Here is a 22,992-nt window from a genome sequence, read left to right on the forward strand (position 1 = left end):
GCCCGGGGGTCCCTGGAAGGGAGGAGCAGTGCATGCTTGGCACGGCTCCCGAAGAGCAGGCGCTCGCTGCTCCCCCACTTCCGGGTGCAGCTGTCAATGAACATGATGGACAGCAGCCAGCTCTCCCCATTAGCCAGTTAATGGCTGCACTCTGCTCCAAAGAGGTTCCACTTAGACATCGATGTGGGTTTGGGCGCCTCTGAAGGGCTATAAAGCCCCAGCTCGGTCTCCTCCCCAAGCCACAGCACTTCACGGGACCCCACAGCCCAGAGCAGCGCCAGCCGCCCCGGCACTTCTAACGCACAAGGAGGGAGGAGCTCACAACCGCCACCTACGAGACCTCTCCGGGCACCGCAGGGTGCCAGGCACCCTAGAAAGGGAGTGCTCCGACAGCACCACCCTTCTTCTCCCCGTGTTCCCAGCCTTTCGTTCCCCCGGGGCGACAGAGGGTTAACGCGCCCCTGGGAGCTGGGTTCAAATCCTGCCTTCGCTCACCAGTGAAATGAGTCCGAGTCCTGCCCTTGTCCTTAGCGTGCATCACGGCTTTGGCGCAGCTGGTATTCTGTGCTCAGCAGAGGCCCAGCGCTGCCATGGCAGGGGACTGGGGCCCAGTGGCACAGCTGCGGGGGAGCCCGACACCAGAACGGCAGGGGACTGGGCACACGGGCTCAGCAGCTGCGGTGGAGCCAAACGACAACGCCAGAGCCCAGACGCGGGCTCAGCCGTGCACAGCTGCTACGCGTGGCACTTGCGAGCCTCTTGGAAAGCCCCAGGGGAGCGAGGATGTTGGGCAGCATTTGCTTGTCACTGGAGAAGAGGAAACACGGATTCCTCTCCAAGCAGCTGGCGATCAGAGCCCCGTCCCTGGAAGTCACATGGAGCGGTGGTGGAATGGGCCCGGGGAGTGGGGGGAGCCGGCAGTCACGGGAAGGGCACGCTGAACTAATCAGCGGCATTTGCTTCCTCTTTAGAGCGTGTCTATTGCCATACACTGAAATCTCTGTCTGGCCTAAAGCGAGGGAAGAACAATCTCTTTATTCCCTTCCCATGGGGAGCGGATCACGCCGAAGCAATCAAGAGCCCCCACCGCCTGGGGCAGGAGCCCTGCCTGGATGGGCTGAGAAGGGGATTCCTGGCAATGCAAAGTAGAGAACAACAGAGCAGCCCATAACCCCAGGACACAACCTGCGTGGCAGGGCAAGGACGGGCCGATGAACGCTCAGGATTTTGTATCGGCCAGCCTGGGCTGCTGGCAAATTTTGTTACATGCTTCTGAAACCGGGAGAGAGCTTAAAAACGCCTCTGATGAGGACATGCAACTACCAGGCAGCAGGAGACGGACATCAGCTGCCCGCCCACCGCAACGGGGCCAAGCACCAGAGTCAAGCAGAAATGCCCGGCGGGCTTATCACTGCAGAGCCGAGCCTGCGCCACACAGGCCGGGCAGCGGCTGGGGCAGCTCCTGGGCCTCACCCTGCCCCAGAGAGGTTTAGACACAGACATGGGACCAGAACCAGATGAGCCACTAACTCCCCTAGAGTCCCCCAGTCACCCACTGCTGCCCTGGCCTCAGAGTACGGTTTCCATTAGTCAGGCCACTCCTGGCCCCTCAGGCCTGCAGCGCCAAGGAGAGGCCGAGAGCGCCAGGCCATGCCAGTCAGAGGGATGCTCTCGGCCAGCAGGACAGCAGAGCCTCTCCAAGCCACCTGGGACCCCTCCGGGGCCCACTCCCTGCCAATTGACCCAGCCTCCATCTGTAATTAACCGCAAGCCTCATGTGACCAAAGGCTGCCAGCTGTGTCCGGCTGCAGGCTGCCATCTGCTCCAGGACTGGGATTAGTGACCCCAACTCCCCGCTACCCCCACTGCTACCCCTCCCCTCCCCCGGGATTAGCCAGCACTTCCAGGATGCTAAATGCACATGGGGCCCAGAGCCACCAGTTACAGCAGGGAGGGGAGAGGCTGCCAGGGCAAAGATGCAGCCTCGGGCTCCAGCCCCGGACAGATGAGCCTATGCCCAGAGAGGAGCAATCAGTATTTAAGCCTCTGAGAGCTGGATCTAATCAAAGCGATTCACGTGCACAGCTGGCCCTCAAATCCAGCGATGGGCGCGAGATGAAGCCTGGGTCAGGAGGCAGCTCAGCGGGGAGAAGAGGAGGATCCTGAGCACGCATCAGGGACAACAGGGAAACAAAAGCCGTCTACCTCTTCCTCCACCCGCAGCGACTCAGGCTTGGGACTAGCGGCCCTGAGAACCTCTCTGAAGGCAGCTGGGCTGGGGAGATGGAAGCAGAGCCCCCGCCCCTGGCTCTCACAGGCATGCTCCTTCCCCTCTCTGGGCAGTCGCCTCCCCAGCTGCAAGACCGCCCGTGTTCCACCCGTCACCCTGGCATCCGGGCGCGCAGGGGCTTGCGAATATCAACTGCTTGCGAAGCGCTCAGGGACGAGCGTCTTTTTTACCAGGTGACCCACTGGAAGCTCCTTCCCACCAAGTGATTCTGAGAATGGCCAGGAACCTCTGCCTGGCAGCTGTCCGCTTCGTCTCGTCCCCTGCCCTTCAGCTGTAATCCCCCGGGAAGTGGTGTTTGCCCCCACTCAACAGGTGGGGACCCAGAAATGGGGGACTACCCAAGGGCACACAGCAAGTCAGTAGCAGAGTCCGGAATAGAACCCAGGAGTTCTAGCCTGACCACTGGGCCATGCTTCCTGTGGCCAGCGGCTGCGAGGTCTCCCCCAGCCCTGCCAGCTGGGCTGCAAAGGCAGCAGCCACACGGGCCCTAGGCCCACCCCGCGGGACACTCACCAGCAGACGAGGCCAGCCACGACAGCCGTCCAGGTGACGCAGCAGGAGTTGGGCCGTTTGGTCTCCGACTCCTCGCCTCGTTTGCAGCCGCACAGGCAGATCAGGTAGATGGTGAGGAAGAGCAGGTTGAGGCCGAGGCAGACGGCAGCCACCAGGCCCAGGAACAGCAGGGACTAGGCAAGGGAGAGACACCAGAGTCAGTGCATGCTCCATGCAGGCTGCACAGCACCATGGCTCGGGGTGCGAGAGCAAAGCTAAGGCGCCCAAGGCCCTTGGTTTGCAGGATCCCTAGAAAGGGTCAATGCGGCAGGGGGCTGCTCACCACCATCTGCTAGGCTCCAGCGCCGACCAGCTCAAATGCAGCACTGGGAAAATCCGCAGCCCCCTCCCACTGCTGCAAAAAGCAGCATTTGATGAAACACTCCCCTGGCCCCAGAGCTCCAAAGCACAAAGCATCTCCCAGCCCACAGCGAGCCACTTCTGGTCCAGGCGTGCCCAGCCCAGAGAAGGTGCCTGTTTACACACAGCCCAGACAAGCGCCCCGTCAGATCCTAACACGGCAGCAAGGCGGTCGGAGCAGGGACGTCTCTGGCCAGAGCTGCCCCAGCCTAAGAGGCTGTAGAAAGCTCTTGATCCAGCCCCTTTAGTGAGACCTCCCCCAGCCGGTGGGCATCTCTAGACTGAGCGATCCTGGCCGATGATGGGAGCTTGCCCTCCCCAAGGGGGTACTCCGGCTGAGAGCCCTGGGAGCAGGTGTGTGCGTGACGCAAGCGCTGGAGACCAAAGCCCTCTCCACCCATGGAGCAAGGCCAGCTCAGGCAGCCACCATGCAAGCTGCCGGCAGACCATTCACCCTGCTAGCGCGCCTCTCCCTGCCCGGGAGGAACAGCCTCGGGTCCAGGGAGCGACATCAGGTTCAATCCATGGCCCATCAGAGCCAATGTGACAGGGAACCCGCGAGGGGAGCTGCGCCGAGCGCGGCAGACAGATGGGAGCAGCTCAGTCCCTGCCAACTGGGCCAGACCCAGCCGAGTAGCCTAGATGTGAAAGGCCCCTAATCCCACTGCACTGAGCCAGCCGGGGCCTCCGCCTCAGCTGTATTTAAAGCATTTGTTACCGGTCAGCAAATATGCCTGTCCCTTAGCTGGTGCTGGACGGGGTGTGCTGGGCGTCGGGCTGTTTGCCTTGGGGAATTCACTTGGTGCACAGTTCACCAGCATCCTGCTGCTGCCCTCTCACCCCAACCAGGGTTACAGCTGTGGATCCTCAGGGAGATTTCTGTGGGTGCACTCCTCCCCCAGACACCAACACGCAGACACCTGTCTCACACAGCCCTGCCGACTGGCACCCATCACCCCCTACCCCGCTCTTCACATTTACCCTCCACCAGCATTCAGACGGTAACAGCATCATAGGACTGGAAGGGACCTCGAGACGTCGTCTCGTCCAGTCCCCTGTACTCAGGGCAGGACTAAGGATTATCTAGACCATCCCTGACAGGTGTTTGTCGAACCTGCTCTTAAAAATCCCCAATGATGGAGATTCCACAACCTCCCTAGGCAATTTATTCCAGTACTTAACCACCCCGACAGTCAGGAAGTTTGTCCTAATGTCCAACCTAAACCTCCCTTGCTGCAATTTAAGCCCACTGCTTCTTGTCCTATCCTCAGAGGTTAAGAAGAACAATTCTTCTCCCTCCTCCTTGTAACCACCTTTTGTGTACTTGAGAACTATTATGTCCCTCCCAGTCTTCTCTTTGCCAGGCTAAACAAACCCATTTTTTTCAATCTTTCCTCACAGCTCATGTTTTCTAGACCTTTCATCATTTTTGTTGCTCTTCTCTGGACCTTCTCCAATTTGTCCACAACATTCCTGAAATGTGGAACCCAGAACAGGACCCAACACTCCAGTTGAGGCCTAATCAGTGCGGAGTAGAATGGAAAAATAACTTCTCGGTCTTACAACAGTCCTGCTAATACAGCCCGGAATGATGTTCGCTTTTTTTGCGACAGTGTTACACTGTTGACTTATATTTAGCTTGTGATCCACTCTGATCCCCAGATCCCTTTCCACAGTACTCCTTCCCAGGCAGTCATTGCCCAGTTTGTATGTGTGCAACTGATTGTTCCTTCCTAAGTGGAGCGCTTTTTGTCCGTATTGAATTTCATCCTATTTACTTCAGACCATTTCTCCAGTTTGTCCAGATCATTTTGAATTTTAATCCTCTCCTCCAGAGCACTTGCAACCCCTCCCAGTTTGGTATCGCCCGCAAACTTTATAAGTGTACTCTCTATGCCATTATCTAAATCACTGATGAAGATACTGAACAGAACCAGACCCAGAACTGATCCCTGCGGGATCCCACTCATTATGCCCTTCCAGCCTGACTGTGAACCACTGATGATTACTCTCGGGGAATGGTTTTCCAACCAGTTATGAACCCACCTTACAGTAGCTCCATCTAGGCTGTATTTCTCTAGTTTATGAGAAGATCATGCAAGCCAGTATCCAAAGCCATACTAAAGTCAAGATATACCACCTCTACACTACTCCCCTATTCACAAAGCTTGTTATTCTGTCAAAAAGAAAAGGAGTACTTGTGGCACCTTGGAGACTAACCAATTTATCTGAGCATAAGCTTATGCTCAAATAAATTGGTTAGTCTCTAAGGTGCCACAAGTACTCCTTTTCTTTTTGCGAATACAGACTAACATGGCTGTTACTCTGAAACCTGTTACTCTGTCAAAGAAAGCCATCAGGTTGATTTGACATGGATTTGTTCTTGATAAATCCATGCTGTTACTTATCACCTTATTATCTTCTCAGTGTTTGCAAACTGATTGCTTGATTATTTACTCCATTATCTTTCCAGGTACTGAAGTTAAGCTGACCTATCTAATTCCCCGGGTTTTCTTTATTCCCCTTCTTATAGATTGGCACTATTTGTCTTCTTCCAGTCCTCTGGAATCTCTCCCGTCTTCCATGAGTTTGAGAAGATAATTGCTAATGGCTCAGATATCTCTTTAGTCAGCTCCTTAAGTATTCTAGGATGGATTTCATCAGGCCTTGCCGACTTGAAGATCTCTAACTTGTCTAAGTAATTTTTAACTTGTCCTTTCCCATCCGCTTCTCCTGGTTTCCTCTCACAGCGTAGGGGTACAGTTACACTACATATTCCTGAGGGCATTCTGTGCCAAAAAATGAAAAATTCTGCGCACAATATTTTAAAATTCTGCACATTTTATTTGTCAAATAAATGTGGAGGCTCCAGCATGGCATTGGGGAGCACAGGCCACCGGCTGTGCAGAAGTGGAAGATCACTGCGCAGCTTCCCCATCCCCCTCCCAGGACACGGACTCAGTGGTGAGGCTGCACCCAACCTTGACACAGCATAAGGACCGGGTCTGCCCGAGAAACACCCCAGGGCCCTGCCCCTCCGTGCCAAGTGCACCAGATGTGGGCAGGCAGGCTCAGCCAGGCAGCATCTAAGTGTGGGGGAATCCAGGTTTGGGTTGAGAGGGTTGTGTGGGACAATCTGTGTGCGGGTGGCTCAGTGGGGGAGGATCTGGATGCACAGGGGCCTGTTGGGGGGTTCTGGGTGCAACGGTAATGGGGCTCTGCAGGGGTTCCAGGTGAAGGTAGCTGGGGCTCAGCGGACGGGGGGTCTGGGTGTGGGAGGATAGAGCTCGACGGTGGGTCTGGGTGTGGGGGGGGCTCAGTGGGGGGTCTAGATGCTGGGGATCCAGGTGCAGGTGGCTCGGGACTCATTGCAGGGGGGTAAGGCTTGGTGGGAGGGACCGGTATGAGGATCTGGATGCACGGGGGTTGGGTGGATGGGGGAACAACGCCCTGTACAGGGATCCCTCCCCCTGCAGCTGGGGAGCAATGGGTGCAGGAAGCAGGGTGGGGAGTTTGCAGAGATTCCTGCAGCTGGGGGAGAAATCTTGGGGTGGGTCTGATCCAGCCCCGGATGCCGTGCAGGGGAAGAGGAAGTCCAGTCCTCCTCAGCCTAGCTAGGACTAGCAGCTGAGCCCAGCACAGGGTAGGAGCCACCAGCCAGATCTTCTCCAGTCTCATTTCCTGCCCCACAGTGATCATAGAATCTCAGGGTTGGAAGGGACCTCAGGAGGTCATCTAGTCCAATCCCCTGCTCAGAGCAGGACCAATCCCCAACTAAATCATCCCAGCCAGGGCTTTGTCAAGCCTGACCTTAAAAATATCTAAGGAAGGAGATTCCACCACCTCCCTAGGTAACCCATTCCAGTGTTTCACCACCCTCCTAGTGAAAAAGTTTTTCCTAATATCCAACCTAAACCTCCCCCACTGCAACTTGAGACCATTACTCCTTGTTCTGTCATCTGCTACCCCTGAGAACAGTCTAGATCCATCCTCTCTGGAACCCCCTTTCAGGTAGTTGAAAGCAGCTATCAAATCCCCCCTCATTCTTCTCTTCCGCAGACTAAACAATCCCAGTTCCCTCAGCCTCGCCTCATAAGTCTTGTGTTCCAGGCCCCTAATCATTTTTGCTGCCCTCCGCTGGACTCTTTCCAATTTTTCCACATTTACCTCTCTGCTGACTGCCCTGGGCACCTGAAACATAGCGCTGGGGAGGGTCGCATCACCACTCTTGGGGCTTCCCTTTACTTCCATGTCAGAAAGTCATTTTTCTGCAGAGAAGCAAAGAAATCTGTGGGGGACATAAATTCTGCGCATGCGCAGCGGTGCAGAATTCCCCCAGGAATAACTGTGAAAAAAGGTGTGCTCTTGACTCAAGTTAGCGGCTCAAGTTCAAACCTGTAAGGCAGCTGGAGGTGGAGCCCTTGTGGTGTCTTCGCTGCTGTTTGAACCCAAGTTCAGAACCCCCCCGTCTGCAGCACAGACATACCCTAAACGGCTACGCCTTGCGCTGAAGCTCCAGGCTACGCGGGCGCTGGCTCTCACCGGGCAGCGCCACCCCCACAATGGAGCTGTCTGGCTGTCCACGAAGCAGCTCTTTCCCTTGCTCAGTGGACGTGCCGAAGTCTTGCTCCCCGTGGCCCAGCTGAGCACTGCAGCCGAACTGCCTTCCCGGCAGGAATGGTTACCAGCCGTCCCGAGCACGGCACGCAAACAGCCGCCTTTCCCTCCAGTCCCCTGCTCTGCTTCCCGGTGCTCCCCACGGAGCCAAGAATAACGGCTCCCAAGCCGGGCCGGGGAGCTGGAAAGGTTCAGCCAGAGGCAGACACTGACAAGGCCAGGCACAAAGCCAGGAATGCGCCCCAACGTGCATACCCACACCTGGCGGTCGATTCACCCGTCCCCCCGTTACACGGGGGCGCCGCAGCCAGCATTAGATGCAGCAGAGAAGATGGGGAAGGGCCCTCCCCACATGCATCTCCGCCTGAGAGCGAGGAAGACCGTACCGAGCACAGCACCGTGCTCAGTTCCTGCATGCAACGTATCTCACCTCTCCTACCCCCGCTGAGTAGGAACGAGCCCCCCCTGCAGCCACAGCCCCCGCTCCCTACACACACCCTGCAGCCTGGGCTGCTGCGACGGGCTCGGCGCATCGCTCCATCTTCAGCCAGCACAGGATGTGCCTGGCAAGGCGCGTCCGTTTCGCACGTGGAGCCTCTGACTCCCCTGCTTTGCGAGCGGGGAGTTCAGGGTGCCTGGTTCTGATCTAAGGCCTGCCACGTTGAAGGCACGAGCGCCTCAGACCAGTCTCTGCCCTCGTCTCTCTCCATTAGGTATTGAGTGAGATGCACGAGCCGATGACCCCACCAGTCGACATTGGGGAAGGCAGCGCCAGATGCAGGAGGTCTCCCCGATCCCAGAGCAACACCGCCTGCATCTCCCGTCCCACGCTCTCCGGCTCCGCTGTTCCCGTTGCTTGTTCCTCGCCCCTCCCCCCCGGCCTCTCCCTGCTCCATCCCCATTAGCGGCTGCATTAATGCCACAAGCAACAGCAGGGAACGAGTGAATCCGATGAGAGCCGGAGTTCCCGCAAGTGAAAGCTGAGATGTGACCAGACAATACCATGAGCATAACTGCCCCCAGCCAGGGCATCCGCTGGCTTCCCGTCAAGCCGTGTCCATTTACCAAATCCTGAGGGCAGGTCACCATCACGGGACCTAACCAAGACCTATCCTGCTGACCACATGATCTACATGGAGGCCAGCAGGACACATTACTGGACCATCCGGCAGGAGGTGTCCTTGCTGGGTCACACTCCCATCCAGATTTGCACGTACGGCAGAACTCCAATTTTACAACCTAATGGGGGACTGAGAAGTTCATAAAAATCGACTGAGTCAGAAAACGGAATATCCCCGAGCTCCAGCCGGCGCACTGCGTCGCTGCCCTCCGACCACGGCCAGCGCACGGACCGCGAAGGGACGACGCCCTGTTCTCCATCAACGTCACGGTTACGTGATTCCCCACCCCAGTCCCCGTTAGGAAAAACGATTGGGAGAGACGGGCACCCGTAAGAGTGGGGCTCACAAAATCGAGGTTCTGCTCTCAGATGGTTGGGGCTGGTTCTAGAGCAACATTTGCCGGGGCAGGGGGTGGGTAGCAGCCTGTATGGGACAGACCAGACAGCAGGGAAAAACAGTCACTGGGAGGCAACAGCACATCCACGGGCTCCCGCTCCCCACCTTCCCGCCACACCCCACTCCCCCTGCGTGACCCAAGGCAGGACCGTTCCCACCGCTCTCCAAAACGGCAAGCATGTATTAAGCGCCTCCAGCACGCTAATCACCTTGCAAGACAGACAGTGGCACAGTCCCTGCAAGCCGCTAGCTAGAGTGCTCCAAGAATGGGGCGCCAGATTTCCCGAGGGACGCCTATCTGTTTGAATTGCCTCTCGTTTGTGCTGCAAGTCAGTTATAGCGTGGGGCTGCTTCCTGGCTGTCATTAAAGAGATTGATTGACATCTTAATGGCCTGTATATTCCCCCGAAGCGCAGTGGCCTGCCGTGACCTTTTCAGTATTCCACATTTTGATTAAGTGGCATCTCAGGCCCTCTGTGCAGGTTGCTGAGGCCATAAAGCAGGGAGCAGGCACCGAATTTGAAGAAGGGCAAAGCGGTCCCATAATTCAGGGAGCACATGACACATTAACAATAGAGGCCTCATTCATTACAGGGCTGGACAGGGCAAGAATGGGTTTCTAGTGAAAGGAACGTAGACCCACGCATCCATCTTTCCCCATGAGAGAGAGAAACACACACGCTCTGTGTGTGTGTGTGAGTGAGAGAGAGAGTGAGATCCACAGAACAATCTTTACACTAATGATGGTTCACATTTGCAATTGTTCCAGTGTAAATGGCTGTTCACACAGTGAACCCCATCCTGGATCGAAAGGAAGGGGGAGACAGCCTCAGACCCAACAGCGATGCTGTGCAGCTCTGCCTCAGTTTCCCCACCGATGAAGCAGGGACAGTCCATTCCCCGCCCTGCAGGGGGTGCGTTGGGTTGGTGAAGCAGGGCTGCAAAAGCGAGGCGGATGTGCTTCTTGCTGTCCCTTTCTACCAGGGACTTCCCACCCCAGATTTTAGGTGCTGAGCCAGCTTCCTAATTGGGTCCTGTGGCGCTCACCCCGCCCACCCAGCATGGGGCCGGGCAGGAAGGAGATAAGGAGCCAGAGCACTGTTAGCTCATCGCTCGTATTCCACCGCCGTGTTTCCAGGACCTGAACACGGCGCCAGTTCCAGGGGGCTCTGGCTTCGCAGCCATGGAGCCTTTCATCAAACAGTCGTTACGTGGCTGAAAGGAAAAAGGGCCCCAAAACATCATCCAGTGCGGTGTGCAGCCTTGGGGCAGTCTTGTGGGTCCCAGGATATCAGAGATGTTACCACAGCTGCCTCCTCTCTCTTTAAACCATCAGTTGACTGAAAAGCATCCGAAGGGGAGAATCGTGGACTGAGCTTCTAAGCCCAGATGGTCCGGGGTACCACAGAGCTGAACCTCGTGGAGTCAGCCGCACGGACACCCCCTCCCTGCGGTTCTCTGGGAACTAAACACACACGCTAACAAGTTGCAGACCCTGCTACTGCACCCCCTCCGCCTTCCAAGCCATTTCCCAGCACCAAGGGCTCCAGGGTCGTTAGCGGCCCCGCTCGCCTGCCAAGCCCGATCGAATCTAAGAGCCTGGCTTCGATTACTCCAGCTAATGCAGGCCAGAGAGCGGGAGGCGGCTGCTGGGGAAAGCCACGCTGCAGGGCTCTTTGTTAAGGAGTTCTCCGCCTGAGGGGCATGGGGGAATGCACCAGCAGGAATCATTTCTCTCCGTAACGGGCAATTACTCCTGCAGTCCTAAGGAACAGTGCCAGCGCCTCCCCGCCCAGGGCTCTCCATTTCCAGAGCTGTAATTCCCCTATAGATGGGCTGGCCCACAACAGCCATCACAGACATTCCAGCTTACGTGAGGGCCTCAACATGGTGATTCAAGCACAGCCCCCTGATTGATCGGGGCCATCTTTACCAGGTGTGGGTCACAGAGAGACGACAGGTCCCAGCATGCAACGCTCCAGCTTGAGCGGAGCAGCGGATTGAGGGTTGCATGCTATGTCTGCCAGGGCCATACCTCCATGTTCCAGATGTGGGCAGCTGCGATTCAATCCCATGCAGGGCCAATCGGGCCAGGCCCCGGGCTCCTGGCATGTTACCAACACAGGCTCCCCGCCGTCCACCAGGCAAGGACTTGGCATTGCCCGGTGACAAGAACCTATTGAAGAAAAGCGAGAGGAGCGCAAGGCATGCAATCCACACCGTGGAATGTACTACTTCACACAACACTCAGTCAACCTGCGGAACTCATTGCCAGGGGATGCCGCGAAGGCCAAAGGTATAACTGGGTTCAACAAAGAATTAGATCCGTTCCTGGAGGATAGGTCCATCAATGGCTATTAGCCAAGAGCGTCAGGGACACCAGGCCATGCTCAGGGTGTCCGGAAGCCTCTGACTGACAGAAGCTGGGGCTGGATGATGCAGGATGGATCGCTCGATAATTGCCCTGTTCTGTTCGTTCCCTCTGAAGGACCTGGCACCAGCCACTGCCAGAAGACAGGACACTGGGCTAGGTGGGCCATTCTTGTGACACACAGCGGGCATCCCTGGAAGTCTCGTGTCCTCAGCCGGGACTGGACAAGGCTTTCCTCGGCAGCAGTGCATGGCCCCTGCCACAGAGGCAGACAGCAATCACCCCGCAGGGCGTGACCCTCTCCCAGGGATGTGCTGATGGGAGCACCAGCCAAGGAGCTCATCGCAGGATGGTCCCATGGCTACGGCACTGGACGGGGACTCAGGAACCCTGGGTTCTACCCCTGGCTTGGCATGACCATGGGCAACTCACTGCCCTGCTCTGTCAGGTCTGCAAGCTCACTGGGGCAGGGACTCTCACCACGCACACAGCGGGCCCCCGATCTCAGCCGGCCCCTCTAAGGCATTACACTGGTGCAAGACAAATCCTGACACACAACAGCTCAGGCAGACGTCACCTTCCTTTAGCTTCCAGTTCCCTTATATTTAACGGCTCCCTTCCTGGATCGGGAAACCTCAGAGCATGACTGGCTTATGACAGTGACTCAGACGAACTCCTCAGGCTGACCCCCTCCTGCAGGGAACTTCTCCCATTCCCTTCCTCAGCCAGATGCAGGCCCATGCCCTGCTTGACCTGCCTTTTTTTTTTTTGGTGTACTCGTCACTGCATATTTTAATTCCAACCTTTGTCAGCCATTCACCTGCTCCTAGGGGCAGAGAGCAGCAGCGAGGGCCGCAACAGCTCTGCAATGCTCCAGGGGCAACTAGAGAAGAACAGAGTAATCCCAGAGACAAAGAGAAGGGGAAAGCAGCTCTGATCACCTGGCTCACACACAGAGATAGCAAGTTTGACACCGAACATGCAGCTTCCATCAGCCCGAATTTCCGCTCTTCCATCTCGCTTCCCGATAGCAGCTCTCCGAAGGGGAGATGCCCCCATCCCCGGTTTCAATAAACCCCCATTTGTCCTGTCGGCTTTCATGCACCATTCTCCCCACCTGCTATTGCACTGCTGTTTTGCATCAGCGGAGGAGCTGTTACTAGCCAGAAATGGCAAGGACCTGGGGTTCTCAGCTCATCGAAAGCCCCATATACGGACCCAGCTCCCAAGCCCCAGAATGCTCAGCACGCAGGCCAGGACCCCAGACCGGCCGAGGGAGCATGTCATTTTGGACTTGCTTTGTGGGTGGCTGGTGAGCGGTTCTGTGCAGCCGGAGACAGAGGGGTACTTGGTGAGAGTGGTTAGATCAGCGCCGGCCCTGGGCTGGGTGGAGCCGGTGCCGCGGCAGGAGGTGCATTAGAGGTGGGGGAACAGCGATGTTACTGCTGGTTAGGACCAACCCAACCCTACAAAGCGTGAAAGCAAAGCCGCGCCATGCATCGCACAGCGGGCCAGAAAGCCGACAAAGTCACAGGTGGGAAAGGAGCTTGGAGCAGCCCAAGCCACTGACTGGAAGGAGCCAGCGGGAAGAGACGCAGGAGGGGCGTGAAAGGGTGTCACTTGGAGGCAAGGACAATGATTAACCCAAGGTGACAGAGCAGAGGGACCCGGCTTGTTCTGGGGGCGTCCGTGGTCAGTTCTTTACAGAGGGAATCTAAGCCCCCGCTGGACTAGCACCCAGGCTGGAACTTGCAACACAGTCACTGACCAGCGGGAGAATGAGGCGTTAGGTCCGTCCCGCCGTTAAAACAGAGCTTTCAGCGAGCACCAGGGCAGAGTCCAGAGGCTGGCGCTGGGATCTCTCTGCGAGGCTACACCCTTGAACTGTGCTGAAATCCTATCAGAGAGAGGATAAAGCGAGGGCCCCGCCTTGCACCCGGTGCCTTCACCTCTGGAGACCTCAATCAGCAAAAACAGAGCCCCGGGCTGGAAGAACAGGGGGTTGGAGGTCAGGATTTGAAGGACATCCGCAGAGCTGCGGGGGCAGCCCGGGGCTGGAAAAGCCGGTGTGTGGGGGCCACATTCCAATCAATCCACTGCAGCCCTGGGATTGTGTGTTGGGCAGAAACTTTTTCTGCGAGGACTTGGCTCAAGAGAGCCACTCTGAACAGAGCAGTGATTGGTACAATCACCTGAGCCACTGACCTCGCTGTCCTGGTCTCTGCAGGGCCCCCCCAGACTAAGCTAGTGCCCCCCGCCCACCCGGGGGAAGAGTTTTCAAACACTTTCCCTGCAGCTTCAAGGAGTGCAGACCGAGCGGCCTGGTTTGCACAGGAAGTGACAAGCAGCAGTGGACATCCCGGGGGGCAGTCGTGGGAGCGCTTGCCGGGAGACTGGCCTCCACAGATCCCCTCCCTCGTGGTGCAAGGGGCAGCCAGTGCTCACTGGGCCTGGTCCCAGCTGTGAGCTCAGAGCAGAGCTGCGGGACGCCGGGGTTGCACAAGAAAACTCTCCCGGCCACGTCTTCCCCCTCCCGCTTCACCCACTCCTCTGGGGGGAGGTAGGGCGACTAAACAGGGCAGCGGGGTCACCCTGCAAAGAAACTGTGGTTCCGCCACAGAGCAGAGACGGGTCGCTCTTCTCTGGAGCCCTGGATTTTCCCCACGTGCTCCGTACAGACTGCGCCCCCCCATGACACACAACCCCCGAAGGGAGGGAGACAGAAACCTGGCACATCAGGGGCCAGGGCCTAGACCCTCCAGCTACGATTGTTGGCTAAATCACGCCTGTCCCCATGGGATAGGCGCGCCTGTCAGACCACACAGCGCTGCGTCAGCACCAAAGCCTGCCACAGGCCCGGGACAATCCTCACACCCCTCCAGGAGAAAGGCAAGTCTCGCTGTGCAGCGGGGAACTTGGCAGAGCTTTCAGTGCCCCAGCGCTGGGTTTAGGAGACAGGAGCCCGACCTGACACTTCCCCTTCCAGTGCACATTCTCCCAGGCCAGGCTGCCGAGCCTGGGCACCACAGGACCGGTCTGCCCCCGGCCCCTGTACACATCTCCCAGTTCCCGTGGACCAACCCAGTGGCTGCCAGAGAGGTGGGTGCCCAGATACGCCCTGGGTGCTTTCTGGTCCCCGCGGGACACCCGGCAGGGTCTCTGCCATCTTACACTCCCACTTCTCACTCTACAGCAACCCGAGGCCATCCCGCCCCCCTCGGAGGGGACGAAGGGGGAGCTAGCGCTGGGTTTGTGGGGGCACGCTGGCCATGGGGGGCTGCCCAGGAACACGGCAGCGAAGGAGTACGGTGTGGGTGGAAAGGTGCTGGCCGTGCAGGACAGGAGGGCTCTCAGGCAGTGCCCTGCCTACCTCCTGCCACAGGCACTGCCCCGGGTACTGCCATGTCTCTGCCCCGGAGCCAGGTCTCCATTCAGGGCAGTTACTTTCCTGACAGTCTGCATGGCTCAGGCTCGGCTCCCAGAGAGCCAGGCTCAGACCCGAGCTGGCTCAGAGACAGCAAACTCCCATCTTTATGCCTGTGTTCGCACAGGTTGTGTAGAAGAGAAACCAGATCCTCAGGGCGTCTGAGAAAGCCCCCGCAAGAGCGCAGGCGTCGTGTCCCCCCAGCAGCTTCTGCCTGGTGTGAGTGGACAGCGCTGCCACCGCCAGCGTAGTCAGCCTGAGACAAGTGGATGGCTTTCCAGTCCCGCTGCCCGCTGCCCCAGAGGTGGCCGCATTTCCGCACACTGCCTGTAAGCTATGGGACTGGAGGTACTATGAAAATGTCAGCCATGACCTACATCCCCAGCACCCAAGTGTCAATCCCCATCCCAAAGCGAGCAGCACCGTGCACCCACTCAGCAGCAGCCGCTGGGCTCCGAGCTGCAGAAAACCCGCCCGACACCTTTGCACGGAAGGTGATCGGGCTGCAAAGGGCTTCCTGTGCTAGGCTGTATTGTTTGAAGGTTTCCTTCCTGCCCAGCCTGGTTTGGCACAGCTGTGCTCATTAGTGAGCAGATACGATCTTATCGAGGCAGCAGGAATCGAGCGCACCTCCGGCTCCCGATGGCACGAGACCAAGCAGAACTGCCCCCCCTCCCAATTATCGACAGCAGATAACAGGCAGCGTCCACAGCACTCCCTGGAGAGAGCCACACGGGACTGAGAGCTAAGTAAGGGCTGAGGCGCTTTGCAGTTCCGATCACATTGCAGCCAACTCAACCCCACTGAGCAGCCCCTCCGAAAAGGCTCTGGAGTGCCAAATGGAGCCATGAGGGGCGTGTCTGCTGGTGAAGAGGAGCGCTTCTCCTGGGGAGCTGTGGGTTCATGGTGGGGAGGATTAAACAGGAAAAATAACAGCCGTACATGTCTGTAGGGTGTCTTTCAGCCATGAGTGCTTTGCAGACTATATACAGGCAGTGCCAGGGAAATGCAGCTGCCCCTGGGGAGGAGTGCACTGAATAGGGGTGTGAGTGGGGTGTTTTTAGCAGAGGACAGTGGGACAGGCCCCTAACTCATGAGGACTGGCATCCACAGGCAACAGACAGGCGCTTGGAGGGGGGGCGGGGCAGAGCTCCATTTTGGTGGTGCTACAATTACTCTTGAGTGGACCAGGCCCTGCTTTAAGCTCTGCTGAAGGCCGGAGTGGGAGCAGGCGGGGCCCTTCAGACAGGAACTAAGCTGCAGGGAGGGGGCTGGCGCACAGCGTGAGGGGGAGAACAGCACGGCTGCTCCGGCAGAGGAGCTGGTAATGCCGAGGCTGGCTCTACCCAGCTTGGTGGACCGGGCTCTCCTGAGCTTACCTTGGCTTCCTTGAGGTGCGCCCCGCGCACAGTGCTGCATTCAGTGTCCACAGACCCTGTAACACTCTCCTAAGGGCGGCCCTGGGCTCCCAACGGATCTCAGAGCCCCTGTGCTCTGATCATCCACATCTGCAGAGCCAGGTCCCGAAGCCACCTGCCAAGTCCCGTGTCCAGGTGGCACATCCTGAGCAGGCCTGCATCCCAGGAAGGAGAACCGGGGCCCACACGACGGAGACCCGGCCGACACGCCGCGTGCAGGGACGGAGCCCCACGCACCGGGACGGGGAGCTAGCCATCGCCCGGGTCCACAGTCTAGCTGACCAGCACCTCATCCGCATCAGTCGCCTTCTGGTGATAGCTCTGCAAGCCTAGCACTGCCAACACCTCCCTCCATCGGCGGCACCCCACACCCAGCCCCCTGGGGCCTGTCCAGCACCGATCAGAGCAAGTGATTCCAGTCACAGGCACCTCACCGCCCACCGTGCTGCCAGCGACCTCTCGCCGCTTGCAAGCCCCCATTAGCTTCCGCACGCCGCGCTACTTTCCCCTGGTGGAGACGCTCCAGGGAGGCAGGACCGCCACCCCAATGCACCAGTCAGGCTCCAAAGTACCATGTACCTTTTGTTAAACAGGCCCTCAGAGCCACAAACCAAGCCAGGGTGGGCACGAGGAGAGCATGGGGAACTTCCCAGCACCAACGGCCAGGCGTTTGCCCTCCAAACACCCCAACGGTGCTTAAAGGGGCATGTCAGGTGACTCAGGTTGCTCAAAAAGAGCCACCTTTGCAGGCGATTGTGAGCAACCCAGCAGACGAATTCAACAAAGGAGGGGGGAAGAACTCCAAGTGGCTCTTCCTCGCAGAGGGATTTGCTCTCTGCAGTTTGCCCAGCCTGGCTGGTGGAGTGGACCGCTCACATCCTGGTTCTCGTGCTCTGACTCACCCATTCTGACATACTGACCCCCCTGACCTTCCCCTACTGCCGAACGGACAGAGGGGTCCCAGCGTGAGAGTCACTGCTCGAGCTCAAAGCGGAGATACTTGGGTTGCAGGGGAAGTTTCAGGCACAATTAAAAAACAATGTTCTCAATTAGTTCCTCCATCCCCTCGCCGCACCAGCCATGCCACTCAAGAGCTAGGCCAGTAGTTCTCAAACTTTTGTCCTGGTGACCCCTTTCACACAGGAAGCCTCTGAGTGTGACACCCCCCACCCCCTTATAAATTAAAAACACTTTTTTTTGCAACCCAAAGTACTTTGGGAATTATACCGAGGCGGCACCCCTGAAATGCAGCCACCTCTGGGGTGGAGGGTGGCAGTCACTCAGCAAAGAGTACAACAGCGTCACAGGAGGGGGGATAATGACAATGCAGTAACTTTTAATGTCTCATCCAAGGGCCAACCCTCCAATAAACAGCATGGCACTGTCTGAAGGCCTGGGGAGAACTGGAGTCAGCTCCGCTGGGTTTCGACCTGGGGTTTTCTACTGGCGGCGACTAAGCTGTCCCCTGCCAACAAACCACAAAACCCAAGACTCTCTCTGTAGCAGACCCACAAGGACAGGGCTGTAACACCGCTCGGCCGCGCAGGGCCCAGGAGGGCTACCGATGCAGAGAGGAGGGACAGGTAAGATTGGCAGTGGGAGGATGTGAAGGGGTCAGAGTCGGAGGAGCAGAGTTAGCAGCAGGACAGATGGCTGGAAGAAGAGGTGCGCCACTGCCCACATCCCCCGCTTTCCAGTATCCCTCTGTCACCAGCTGCATCCTCTGCTTTGCTTTGACAGGAAAGAAGCCCCCCTCCACGCATCTTGCCGCACTGGAAGAGTGGGGGGGGCGGGGGAGCGGGTGTACAGCACAGTACCTGCCCTGAGAGCTGCGTGAAGGGGGCTCCAGAAGATGACGAACTCAAGTACCCCTCATACAGCACATCTCATAACCCTGGCTAGGAGCATGTCCGGAGGGCAGATGGCGTGTAAACGGCTACTCCACCCGATCACTCCTTGCACCTACAAACGGTCTGAAAACACCAAAGGGCAGGAGAACACCTGGCCAGCTTCCCACTGGCCACAACACTTGTTCCAGGCAAAACCTAACATTACAAAGACTGGCCACTTCCCTATCGTGGGCTGCGTTCAGAGGAGTGCGACAAAAGCCCCGCTGGTTTCTGGGTGGCACGACTGGAATCCAACGCTTTAGAGGCCCAAGGAGAGCAGAAGAGAAGCAGTGATTTAACGCCCCTTTGTTTGCTTCCCCCCCTTCATTCACGGAAGAGAGACTGACTAGAGAGTTGCCATTTCTGCTTTTCTTCCCAGACTGGTGCAAGGCTTGGGTTGCAAACCCTGCAAGGGGATGTTTCACTGGAAAGAGAAGAACTTGGCATTTTAAGAAACAGTTTGCAGATTTTCTTCTCTCAATAACTAAGTTCGGCCAAACCTTTAATGCGCACACAACCCCTAAAACGCCGGCCCCGGCTAGCAACTCCCTGCAGCCGGCCACGCTCAGACACCCAGCAACAACAAACAGAACGGGTACCAACTTCAACACCACTGAGTCAATCGCCGATACTTGCACACAAGCAAGTGTGGTTAGGAGGAAAGAGCCGTTACCTTTGTAAATACCATTTCAGGCTACAGCGTAATCTGCAGGACTCGGGGAGTGAGGTGGGGGGGGGACACACAGGGTGCCATGCCATCCGTGGCCTAGAAATAAGTATTCTCTGCTTACCCTACAGGTTCCCCCCGAAGAAGGACCCCCCAGAGATAAATATCGGCTCCAACTTCTCGCTCTTTTTTTAATTTTTTTTTTAAGAGCAAACAAAAGATCCACATGCAGCAGGAGCGTGAAGGGAAAAGCTACATGGGAATTGGAAATTGTCCCATGGGAAGCAGAGGTGGGTCCCACCTCCCATAACCAGAGCTCCCTCCGATTCTCAGCAAATCCATTTTGCAACCAGACTGAAACTTTTCAAAGGCGATTCCCCATCCCCCCCTCCACACAGCCCCACAGACAAAGCCCAGCTAGGTTGGGAAGGGTTCAGAGCCAGGGCCAGGCTGGGTGCAGAGGACAGATTTGGGGGAAGGCCTGGGATACATTCATTCTATTCAGGGTCTTATGGGTGGTACCGAGGCTTCCCGATTTTTCATACTTGCTGTCTGGTCACCTGAGGAGCTGGCGAGCTCGCGGGGACGCTGGCGAGGCGGAGGGTAGGGCGCACGCAGAATGCCCTGGGCATGGGGTTAGCGCGCCAGAGAATTGGCACATGGGGGCAGAGGGGGGGCTGCCCCAGGGAGTTGGCAGCACACAAGAGTGCACTGGGGTGACCCTGGAGCTGCCCCCCAGGTTCGCAGTGTGCAGAGGGTTGCACTGTGGCTGGGGGGGTTACACAGGAAGAATGGTCCTGAGATGGCAGGTGGGACTTGACTGCACTGGGGCTTGCAATGCACAGGGTGGGAAGGGGTGTCTGGGGGAGGCGCTAAGGGTGGGAGGATTGACGGGGTGCACTGGGACAAGGGCTGAGGGGGTGGTGAACGGAGCTGGGGCTCACGTGCCTGGGGGATGCCCCAAGCCCGAGTGTAGTTAGGGAGGAGGGGAGCTGGGTGCACCGGGGATGCCAGGCGGGGAGGGGACGGGTTGACGGAGGGAGACCCAGTGTACAGGGGCTGCCAGCAGGGAGGAGGGGGACTGGGTGCACTGGGGTTGTCGGGAGGAGGGGGGGAAGAGGGAGGAGAGTCCGGGGGGACAGGTGCACAAAGGGAGAACGGGGGGGGTCCGGGTGCACCGGGGGGAAGGGCGGAGGGCACGGAGGAAGGCGGGGAGGGGGGTCCGGGTGTACCGGGGGGAGGGGGCTGGGGGCACGGAGGGAGGCGGGGAGGGGGGTCCGGAGGGAGGACGGGAGGGGGGTCCGGGGGCACCAGGGGGAGGGGCACGGAGGGAGGCGGGGAGGGGGGTCTGGGGGCACAGGGGGGAGGGGCGGGGGGCACGGAGGGAGGCGGGGAGGGGAGTCCGGGGGGCACGGAGGGAGGACGGGGGGGTCCGGGGGGCACGGAGGGAGGGGCACGGAGGGAGGCGGGTCCGGGTGCACCAGGGGGAGGGGGCTGGGGGCACGGAGGGAGGCGGGGAGGGGGGTCCGGGGGCACCAGGGGGAGGGGGCGGGGGGCACGGAGGGAGGCGGGGAGGGGGGTCCGGGGGCACCGGGGGGGGGGCGGGGGGGCACGGAGGGAGGCGGGGAGGGGGGTCCGGGGGCACCGGGGGGGGGGCGGGGGGCACGGAGGGAGGACGGGAGGGGGGTCCGGGGGCACCGGGGGGAGGGGCACGGAGGGAGGCGGGGAGGGGGGTCCGGGGGCACCGGGGGAGGGGAGGGGGGCACGGAGGGAGGCGGGGCGGGGGGCACCGGGGGGAGGGGGCTGGGGCACGGAGGGAGGCGGGGCGGGGGGCACCGGGGGGAGGGGGCTGGGGCACGGAGGGAGGCGGGGAGGGGGGTCCAGGGGCACCGGGGGGAGGGGGCTGGGGGCACGGAGGGAGGCGGGGAGGAGGATCCGGGAGGAGGGGGCACGGAGGGAGGACGGGAGGGGGGTCCGGGGGCACCGGGGGAGGGGGCTGGGGGCACGGAGGAAGGCGGGGAGGAGGGTCCGGGAGGAGGGGGACACGGAGGGAGAACGGGAGGGGGGTCCGGGGAGAGGGGGGCACGGAGGGAGGCGGGGGGGGGGGCCGGGGGCACCGGGGGGAGGGGCGGCGGGTCCCGGGGGCACGGAGGGAGGACGGGAGGGGGGTCCGGGGGGCACGGAGGGAGGACGGGAGGGGGGTCCGGGGGGCACGGAGGGAGGACGGGAGGGGGGTCCGGGGGGCACGGAGGGAGGCGGGGAGGCGGGTCCCGGGGGCACGGAGGGAGGCGGGGAGGCGGGTCCCGGGGGCACGGAGGGAGGACGGGAGGGGGGTCCGGGGGCACCGGGGGAGGGGGCTGGGGGCACGGGGGGAGGGGCACGGAGGGAGGACGGGAGGGGGGTCCGGGGGCACCGGGGGAGGGGGCTGGGGCACGGAGGGAGGACGGGAGCGGGGTCCGGGGGCACCGGGGGGAGGGGGCTGGGGGCACGGAGGAAGGCGGGGAGGAGGGTCCGGGAGGAGGGGGACACGGAGGGAGAACGGGAGGGGGGTCCGGGGAGAGGGGGGCACGGAGGGAGGCGGGGGGGGGGCCGGGGGCACCGGGGGGGAGGGGCCGGGGGGCACGGAGGGAGGCGGGGAGGCGGGTCCCGGGGGCACGGAGGGAGGACGGGAGGGGGGTCCGGGGGCAGCGGGGGAGGGGGCTGGTGCACGGAGGGAGGCGGGGAGGCGGGTCCCGGGGGCACGGAGGGAGGACGGGAGGGGGGTCCGGGGGCACCGGGGGAGGGGGCTGGGGGCACGGGGGGAGGGGCACGGAGGGAGGACGGGAGGGGGGTCCGGGGGCACCGGGGGAGGGGGCTGGGGCACGGAGGGAGGACGGGAGCGGGGTCCGGGGGCACCGGGGGAGGGGGCTGGGGCACGGAGGAAGGCGGGGAGGAGGGTCCGGGAGGAGGGGGACACGGAGGGAGAACGGGAGGGGGGTCCGGGGAGAGGGGGGCACGGAGGGAGGCGGGGGGGGGGCCGGGGGCACCGGGGGGAGGCGGGTCCCGGGGGCACGGAGGGAGGACGGGAGGGGGGTCCGGGGGGCACGGAGGGAGGACGGGAGGGGGGTCCGGGGGCAGCGGGGGAGGGGGCTGGTGCACGGAGGGAGGCGGGGAGGCGGGTCCCGGGGGCACGGAGGGAGGACGGGAGGGGGCTGGGGGCACCGGGGGGAGGGGGCTGGGGGCACGGAGGGAGGACGGGAGGGGGGTCTGGGGGCACCGGGGAAGGGGGCTGGGTGCACGGGGGGAGGCGGGGAGGCGGGTCCGGGGGGCCGGGGCCGGACCCACCTGCTGGTAGTCGGGCTGCTGCGGGCGGAAGGCGCTGGGCACGGGCTGCAGCCGCAGGCTCACGTGCGGGAAGCGGTGCAGCCAGGCGGCCCACCAGGGCGCCAGGTAGTCGGCGCGCGCGGCCGGCAGGGCCATGGCTCCGGGACCGGCTCCTCCGCCCGCCGCGCTCGGCTCCAGCGCCCGGCCCCGCCCCCGCCAGGCCCCGCCTCCAGCGCCAGGCCCCGCCCCCCGCAGCCCGGTCCCCTGCGCCACCCGCACCGGGCACAGCGGCTGGGACCCCCCGCCCAGAACCCCGAGGGGACTGAACTCTTCTTTTCCTGGTGCTGGCTGCTTCCAAATGGTTTGTGAAGCAAGAAAACGGAGCTCAGAGCCTGCCCCTTCCCCTCTAAGAGCCCTTTGTGGGGCGCTGTACCGGCGGGGAGCACCCTACACCCCCACGTTCGTCGTTATAGAAGGATCGTGGGGCAGCCAGCGCGAAGTCTGCCGTGGGTGGGTGTCTGCGGAAGGCTCACGATGCACTGGGCAGGGCTGGTCTAGTGCTGGTCTAGCCAGGTTACAGGTTA

At 60.4% G+C, this 22,992-nt stretch overlaps 1 protein-coding gene across 1 annotated transcript in view; it reads right to left on the reverse strand.

Annotated features, from left to right (window-relative positions):
* The window catches only part of TTYH2 (tweety family member 2), a 43,490-nt gene extending 20,879 nt beyond the window's left edge, over nt 1–22,611 (reverse strand). Inside the window, 2 exon segments of the mRNA XM_037914254.2 lie at nt 2,804–2,976; nt 22,430–22,611. Coding sequence (XP_037770182.1) covers nt 2,804–2,976; nt 22,430–22,564 — 308 coding nt within the window. The 5' untranslated portion in view covers nt 22,565–22,611.
* Between the last annotated feature and the right edge of the window lie 381 nt (nt 22,612–22,992).

The sequence above is a fragment of the Chelonia mydas genome, chromosome 14 (assembly GCF_015237465.2).
Source record: "Chelonia mydas isolate rCheMyd1 chromosome 14, rCheMyd1.pri.v2, whole genome shotgun sequence".
NCBI classification, from domain to species: Eukaryota; Metazoa; Chordata; order Testudines; family Cheloniidae; genus Chelonia; species Chelonia mydas.